Here is a 9,739-nt window from a genome sequence, read left to right on the forward strand (position 1 = left end):
AATGTTCGCCGTCAAACTAGTTTGAGAGCTGGTCTTCGTTCAGTGGAGGCACATAAAAGCCGAATAGCATTTAAGCTTTGACGGTAATATGGAGGTAGTGCATCAACTATTACGGATTAATTCACACACAATTTATAATGTGGACAATATGTGAATCGCTGACTTGAATATAGTCGGGAAAGTATCAGCGTAATGATTTTACAACGTTTTGTGTATTTGTAAATCTAAACTGTCAAACACTAGTAGTTAATGACCTCAATTGTTGATGACATAAATGACTTAATTGCTTTGCGTAAAGTGAAAAAAATAGCGCTAGAAAAAATGCAAATAGAAATTGTATAGTATCTTTTAAATCCATCGCATATTACCTCAGAACAGCGCATTATTGTTTAGCTTTCTACTGCGGTTCTAAACTACTCATAATGTATGTATTTCTTTTGAAATTGAAGTCAATGATAACCCATGAAAGTGCAAGCACTTATCTCCAATGGGGTCCTTTTGGTTTTTGCTGAAGAGACAGCAAGCAGAAGAGAAAGTATTGAGATACAAGGAATCCGGGTGCAATAACATAGCTCTTTGAGAATAGATCCCTTTGGTTCTGTATCGTGCTTAGTGTATAGCACCGATACACGCGAGAATTACCTGGGTTTCATACCAGTAAATCTCTAGTTGGGTGGAAAACACTTGAAGCATTTCTCAAATTTCCAGTGTTCCGGCCAGGAATTGAACCGGGGACCTCTGGAATGGTAGACCAGAGTGTTACCACTCGACTACCGCACCCCGTATAATAATCATAAACAAGTATACAATCAATTTAATCTCAAATTAACAGTGTGCTGTAATAAATTATATATAGTTTAAACATTATAAATTTGGCACAGCTAAAATCTGGAAATAATGTCATGTCGTAACAATTAAGAACATCATTAAAATAATATATAACACATGGTGTGTTTGTCAAAAACACAATGCCTCCTTCTGCGCCGCATTTATTTTTTATTCTATCCCTTTCAAAAATATTACTTCCCTTGTCAAAATGATCTGTCACTGCAAAATGATAAAAATAAATTATCTCCCTTTAAAGCTTGTTACTTCCCTTGGATTTTTTTTACCCTTTGACTTTGAATAATGACCTTGACGTTGACCTTTCACCACTCAAAATGTGCGATGAGATACACATGCATGCCAAATATCAAGTTGCTATCTTCTATATTGCAAAAGTTACGGCTAATGTTAAACTTTTCGGACGGACGCATAGACTCACAGACTGACAGACTGACGGACAGTTCAACTGCTATATGCCACCCTACCGGGGGCATAAAATGTACCGTACAATCCTTGACAATGTCAGGCACTCTTTTGTCAACAAAAGTTAATCTCAACTGAAATTCTACATCTTAGTTGGCTTTTAACCTATAAGACCATAGCTGTAATTTTAAGAAATCAAACAGGAACCTTCCTTGATAATGATTAGCATAGGAGAGGTAAAGTCATTCTTGTCATACGAGCACCTCTGAAAAAATCCCATATTTCACGACTCATATAATCACGGTTCGGTCATCAAAGAACAAATTACGATAAAATATTAACGTTTAAGTGATATAAAAGTCCATACACAAACAAGCAAATTTACTTCTGGCCGAATGTTTTAAAGTTGTTTATACATGATGGTACAATAATTCTTTCTTTTGAATTTTTCTTTTCCTAAAATCAGAAAAGGATTGTTTTGAAGTGATGTCATTTATATTTATTTGTCGATGGCTTTATGGAAATAAAACTTGTGCCTTTTCTACTTATATGTGTTATTGTCTAAAAAGCAGCGTCATTTATTGAATTTGATACAGTTCTGGATACTACCAAAGATCTTGAACTGCGATTTACACAACACACCAATACAACGCGTTTTATTATTAATTATTCTTTAATTTAGGAAAATCCTATTTTACGTAAATTCTAGGTCTATTTTCAAAACAGTTTCACGAAGAGATAAAGTAATCCTATCACTATTTATTGAAATATGAAGATAAATAAATAAATAATGTTAAAGTCACTATAACCTTTGATTTTTCAATGAATAGTCGGTAATAATTTGTTATGACTAGTGAACATACATTTTGTACAAATATATTATAAAATGGCGGCATGATTCGGCGGGAGCTGACAGTATTTGGGCCATACAATGTTGTTGTTTTTCAATTGAATACCAAAAACATCGGAGCCCACATATATGGGTTCAGGTTTTGGTAAGCGTTTCAAATCTAATCGACGAACTCAAGTTGCATGTACATGAACGAAAATCATTTTTTGTAGTTTAAGTATTAAACATACAATGAAAAAAGAAACCTACAAATCATAAACACCATTTATAAACGAAAATCATTTTGTGTAGTTTAAGTTTTCAACATACACTGAAAAAGAAACCTAAAAATCATAAACATGATTTATGACATGAAGATCGTGATTTTTCTACAGCGCTCGCACGAGTACAATTTGAACAACACTTTAAGAGGATTTTGTTATTTTGACCTGGTCATATTTTCATATTGTGCCATTTCTATACCTTTGCAGTAGATATTGACATACAAACATAATACGCATATTTAGATATTGGAAAATAGTTGTCCGTTATTAGTAGGTTTAAATATTTGATAAATCTAGGTATCAGATTAGAAATATATAATAACTAAAACGACCATTAAACAAATGTAAATATCATGTTTGGTATGCCAAGATAATACATTTTCTGAATGATGTGTCTTACACCTTGTCGAAATGTAACCCGTTATGATGCAGTTTAGCAGTAAAGTTGTCCCAGATTAGCACAGGCTAATCATGTCGACACTTTCCGCTTAAACTAGATATTCGGTAAAAAAGGGACTTCCTTAAAACGAAAAATACCATTAAAGCGGAAAGTGTCGTCCCTGATTAGCCTGTGCGAACTGCACAGGCTAATTTGGGGCGACACTTTACGCACATGCATAATGCCCAGTTTTCTCAGTACAAGACACATATAAACAGGAAGCTGTAATAGACAGTGTATTCCTCGTAACGGGTTCATTGTTTTATTGTTCCTTTAAACAAAGGGCACTAGCTGCTTCAAACAATAAAGAAACGTTAGCCTATGCTCTCTGGTACATATTCTTATAATTATTTTGTTAAATATTGCCAAACTGAACATATCTGGTTTTGTGCAGGACAGTAGAACAATGCTGATGAAGAATTATGATCACCGCTAGCAGATGCAGAGCGCCTAAACTGCAAATACAATCTGAAAAATCGTCTATTCTGTACCTCTGCCCCCAATCTCACCACGAGCACAGTGTCGCAAGAAAGAAAGCCCTGACATTAGCTATGCTTTAATGAGAGAGCAACAAACGCAGTCAAAGGATGGGCGTTTAAGCGTCCGTGAAGTATCAGACGGACTATTGCAGGAGAAGCAGTACCATCATATTAACTGCCTCGTTTTACATCAGCACTTCACAATATCACGTGCTTTAGAATGGGACTCCGGTTGTTCTCTATCCCTGCGGCATACACGCACATGATGAGGTTAGGGGATGCCACAGGTGTAAGCACAAGAGGTCAGCCAGAAGGACATATTCTGGCTTTTAAAAGGCCGAAAACTGCCACAATACAGCTTCCATAACATGCACAGACTACAACAGGTGACATTCTTAACTGTCTGCGTTCATAACACAATACAGAAAGTATTTTACCTCGAACCGTGAAGTGTCGTTGTGGAGAAGATTGCCAAGCTTCTGAACACAACCTCCACTGAATGAAAGGGACCACCAACTCATAAGAGTCAATGTGTGACCGGAACCTCTAATCATAAAGTAGAGGCTGTACTGACAGAAGGAGGCTCTATAGAATATCAAGGCGTCCAGACTCAAAATTCGTTTGTTACAAAGCAGCAGTCAATTATCATTGATGGCTTTAACGTAGGGCGACACACGTAAACATTTAACATAAATGAAGTTTTAAAATTGTCGAGACTTGCTTTTGCAATCGGATTTATAATACTCAGGTAATAAAACTTGTCGATGGTAAATAATGTAAATAACAATGCCTATTTGTGATAACATTAAAGCATTAAGCATTAGAAATAACAAATTGCAGACAATTGAAGGGCCCTACATGGCATGCGGTTTTTGGCAATATTATTTCTGCATAAACATTTCTGTTATTTTATAGAACTTAACGTTACAAAGGATTATACGACCTTAAAATCGTTTTTTGATACACTTTTGCGTAATTATCATATATGACATCATTAAAAAATGTATAAACCAGAAATTATGACACATGACATGTCTATTCATCTAATGTAGTCATGAGATATTACAACAGAACAACATTTGCCTAATTTGGTCAATACCGCATTCAGAAATACTGACCATCAGCACATAATACATATTATATCCACTGGGCGCAACGTAGTTATAAGTACGATAGGACATTGTTTTATACTGTTTATCTCAAAGGAACCGCAAAAGCTATTTTATGTTTATTTTATATACGATTTATGTTTTATGTTTGTTTCACTTTCAGTATTGTATAGTACTTAAATTGCATTCTACGTCTTAAACACGTAAACCTAAACTTGAATTTTCATGAATCGTGGCTATCCGCATAACATTCGAAGTGATTAGGTCTTCAACGGCTACTCTGTGAAACAAATCTGTGAACTCCATCACTATTGCTTCTTTTGAAATCCAGTGCATCCACGCTCAGTACGTAAGAGAAATCATACTAAATCACAACACATGTTTCACTGAAAATTAACAATTATGACGAAACCCCTCAAATGCACGTTTCTGGTTTACCTTATTTTACTGGCTTGCGATGCAGGATTGAATCCCGGCGATTGCAGCAACACACATTCAGCTTTCGTGATATTGTTATATATATATATTTTTTTTTTTTTTTTTTATGAGTCTAAGTATTTGCATTGTTCCTATAGATATTTTCTGAAATGCGAAAATATGTTAAAACGTCCTTTTATATACATTATAATTACTAAACAATGCAAATGTACAAATGATTAAATAAATTGCATGTAAGTACTGCTCGCTGAGTCGGGTAAAAGAGAATTGTGTGCTTTTTATTAATTAAAACAAAACTACATTTTTGCAGTAAAAATTAACACTTTTATATCAAGTTCTTAAAGCTTTCCAGGAATCCCAAGAGCAGCTTTAAATCTGTATCACGGCAAGTGAAGCCAAACAATACTTGAATACGAAAATTTTCAGACTTCTATAAAATAAGTTTAAAAATAATAAACACAAAATGAGTGCGCGATAGTTATTTTATTATGAAACACAAAAATATATTCTTGGATGCATTTTTTTACATTTCTTAATCATTCGGACCATAGTCGTTAAGATAACATTTGTTTTTTTATTGTTGTTATTACGTCAGTATATAATATATATTGGGTGCATAATACGATTTATATAATTATGGACTATTAAACATTTGTGGTATATACAGTTACAAACTTATCATATCTCGTGAGATATGCATGGACCTTGTTATCTTTATGACGATAAAGGTTTCGATGCATTTGTTGACGGCAAACGATTAACCACCGAAGCAGATTGGAAAGCAGGCATGCTGCAGCATTCTTTGTTACACGTTCAGTTTTTATAATACTTTCATTTTCATAAAATTACTCAAGCATTGTGAATGCATTTCCGATGAAACAGAACAATCTATTTTCCTAGAAAAGTATAAAATATATAATTTATGTTGAATTTCCTTGGAATCGATGTCAGAAGGACAGAAATAAATATGAGCGCCGGTAAGAAGGCCCGTGATTGCTTCCCTGGCTTATGATATTAATTCGGATTGTGATAATTTTATACAATAATGACTTGCAGTATTTTGGAGTCAATATAAATCATAAAAGTTGGAAAGGTGTCAACACAAATTGACAGGGAGACAAACTACAATCCAGAATAAACATTATAATACTTATGTAAATAAATAATTATAGTACCACGATGCAAATATTTTTAGTTAAATGTTTTGTACTGAAACATTTATCACGTTATCTCTCATTTAACATCTTATGATTCTCTGGAATGTATCATGTGAGCTAAACATTCTAGAGTACAGTTTCAGTTTCACATAATTGCCCCCTGCCTTCTGGTGAAAAGTGCGCGATGTAAAATATAGAAAACATCTGCTTCCACGTAATCAAACGCCCCATTTTCCTGGAAATTAACATACCGAAACGTAAATATTAAAGGTTGGAAGTTATTGTATGTAAAGCTTATATCGCATTACGTTATATTCCTTTTAACCATGTTCATGCAGAATATTTTGCAAACAGGACACGTTATTATAACTCGATATTTAATCATTGCTTTAAACACTTATCGACCAATAATTTAGTTGTTCAACTACATGATTAGCCAGTGCCGATTTGAGTCATCGTGTATAAATTTACTATGTTAACGTTTTATAATTTCCGTTTAATTATTTTGTTAAGTTTAAAAGTTGTTTAATTAATACAATTTCTATCAAATGCAAACGAAAGCATTATAGTCAAGTATACATAATTACCCGAAAGTGCATCAAAAACAACTACTTATCTCTATTTAAAAAGAATAAATCTAGTTTTTGGGGAAACATAATGTTTCAGTTTAGGTGTAAAATGTTTCTGAAACAATATCCTAAAAAATCAAACAAACTCAAGCATGTACCTTTAGTAACATAATGTATTTATGAAAAGTGCTATATGTTTCTTGGAAAAACGAAGATTTGGCATTTGAATTAAAGAGAAGCAAGCTGGCAGTCAAGATGGATCACGTAAAATCGATCTCTCATATTGTGATTGTGTTCCTTCTGTTAGGGACAATTGAAGCATCTGAGCCAAGGTGTTTGTCACGTTTTGACTACGACGAGAAAATGCTGCTCAAGATACTGAGATTTGAAGACGTCCTTGAGAAGTTCGACAGGAAGATAACCGACATGATGAATACGTTTGAAGATAACGAAAGAAAAAGGAACAGTGAAACAAAAGAGGCTTTGGACGAAGCAAAATTAAAAATGAAGCAGTTAATGGATGAAATAAAACAAAACACTTCAAATGTGTTAATGAGCGACTCAAGAAATCTTCGAACGCAGATGCAAGAAGTAGAAGCACTGAGGGTTCAGATGAGAGGAGAAATTAACAACCTACAAAGCGCTATTGCATTGAACAGAAAAGGTTTTTTTTTTTTTAAATGTCACATTATTGTTTAATTAATTGTTTTAAATGCACGATTATCACCTGATGATAATGTGTATACCTTATTTGCGATAGCAAAATGCGAAACAAATTGAGAACAGGTATTGGAATATATGGTTATTAATAAACGATTTTGCAAGACGTTATTAATTCGTAATTGTATTTTGCGAACAATTCAACCTGGTACAAATGTCTAACATGTCTGACAAACCACCTGTATTGTTTCGCATGAACAATTGAATACATCAATTATTACTTAATAAGGAAATACAGTACGTTCAGATACAGTTTGAAAGTTCAATAAACTTAAGGAAAACGATCATATCATCGAAAGTTTAAAAGACGACTTAAAGACACGCTTTTGAAAGGTTCTCACTTTTAACGTGTTATAGTAAATATAAAATATGCTGTGTTCTATATTATTAAAGTAAAGCTGATGTACAAAATTCCATAATGAAATCATGGCCATACAAAGTAGCGGACTATCACACATTGTTAAGAAATATTGTTTATGTTATGTTAAGCAATCGATCGAAAAGTATAATTTGATGACATACGTATGTAAGTGCAGACATTTAAATGAATTTGCCAGTAAATATACGGCGTCCTCTATGTATGAGATAGTTATAGTTGAGAATGACACGTAAGCGTCTTATTATACGTAAGTAGTGTACGTTGTTAGTTGTGTATTGTTTAAACGTTTGTTTTAACCAGGTATGACCAATAACGATGGGCGATGTATTTTTCAACTTATGTGGAACGCTTTCTGAGGACCAGTGTTGAATAAAACATGTCTGTTTTGTAAGTGTTCACTTCAGTATCAATCCTTAGTGGGAAAAACAGATGTCACTATGTCAGTACATCCGCGCTTTCGGATATTCAACAAAAGACAGTTCTCTGTCTGGTTTGATTGCGAACGTAAAGGTTCTATTTATCTTTAATTTTGGCACGCTGTATAATTTGTTATATTTATATAAAGTTAACTCGAAGTTTATATCGACAACATGAAAAAGTGTTAAGGAGGGCTTTTCTAGTTACGGATGGTCTGTCTGGCTATCGGCCCGGACGGCGAATATCTAGTCCTGGGAATATCTCATTTGGAGAGGGTGCAGAAATGACTTAAACAGAAAAATACAGTTCAACGTTACTAGTATTATTATGAATGCTTTTTGTATTTCTCGAGCAATTATCTGATGTTTACTTTTCAGAAAATGCTGCTATAGCGTTCACAGCAAGTGGTCCGGTAGATTCCCCCTTTCGATTCGGCAGCGTCCTCACCAACATTGGTGGCCACTATAATCAGAGTACAGGGTACTTCACGTGCGCTGTTCCAGGGCTGTACTATTTCTCTTTCCATTTGGTGAAGACGCGATCAAGTTTAATAGATAATTGTGACTGTTATCTAGGCAAAAATGGTGGGTCTGTTGGAATAAGAGCATACATAGATCCGGAAGATTATTCGTCTACAACAGGGGGTGCAGACAATGGTCACACCGGCGTGAGCAACGGGGCGTACCTACATCTTAACAGAGGGGATACTGTCCAACCTTTCCATTGTTCGTCGGCAGACAGATTCACGAGCCATTCTACGTTCAGTGGGGTTCTCATACAGGCTGATTAATTTTTTGCCTTTGAGGATTATATTGAGTTTTTGAACGAATGTAAGATTGCTACTGATAAATTCACACACAATTCGTTACGTGAAGAATAATTGAATCAGTGACGTGTAGATTGTGTGTAGCAGCCTCATAACCTTTTTAACGTTTTGTATATTTTTTAAATGTTATTTTCTTCGCATAAACTTTAACAACATTGCAGCTGCTTTGGTGATTAGTTAGTGAACTAAATTCTTGAAAACGTTTGTTGACTAAATTACTTTGCATCATGTGACAAAAATAGTGGTACCACTAGAAAATATACAAATAACAATTTCACAAAATTTTGATTTGTTTTCTTCTTATGTTGTAAACTACTCGTAATGAAACATTTTACAATAAAATTATAACCTCAACATACCGATTTTCGCTTATTTTTAAATATATCTTCCCAAATGGCACAGTTGGAATCTGGAAATAATTATATGTCGTAACAATATTGAAAAGCAGTCGAACACTATTTTTTTAAATAGCCGTAAAAACCTCGAGAATGACAGGCATCATTATGTCAAAACAAGTCAATCTTAATTGAAATCCTTATTTTTCGTTTTCTTTCAGTTTGTTTACTAAAGATTTTATATTTCCTCTACACATCTTTAACACGTGTTTTATAATGTACTCGATAGACACCTAAGCAGTCTACGTTAATAACAAGGTTGTATTCATGACAGTTTTACAAACAGAATTATGTACGGTGATAAAAAAACACACAGCGAATTTGTGCATAAATACAAATACAACAAGTCACTCTCTTGGTTGTTCAGTGTACAGTGGGTCATGATTGGTAATGATGAGCAAACATACCGTTTGTACAAATAATTATTAAATATAAAAAATATGACAACCA

The 9,739-nt window shown here is 34.0% G+C and overlaps 1 protein-coding gene across 1 annotated transcript; it reads left to right on the top strand.

The window, feature by feature from the left end:
• Positions 1-6,794: 6,794 nt before the first annotated feature.
• On the top strand, positions 6,795-8,858 carry LOC127835847 (uncharacterized). Its single transcript, XM_052362274.1, has 2 exons — positions 6,795-7,216; positions 8,446-8,858. Exons 1-2 carry the CDS (start codon positions 6,808-6,810, stop codon positions 8,856-8,858), a joined length of 822 nt encoding a protein of 273 aa, XP_052218234.1. The 5' UTR covers positions 6,795-6,807.
• Positions 8,859-9,739: the final 881 nt, after the last annotated feature.

The sequence above is a fragment of the Dreissena polymorpha genome, chromosome 6, assembly GCF_020536995.1.
Source record: "Dreissena polymorpha isolate Duluth1 chromosome 6, UMN_Dpol_1.0, whole genome shotgun sequence".
Lineage (NCBI taxonomy): Eukaryota > Metazoa > Mollusca > Bivalvia > Myida > Dreissenidae > Dreissena > Dreissena polymorpha.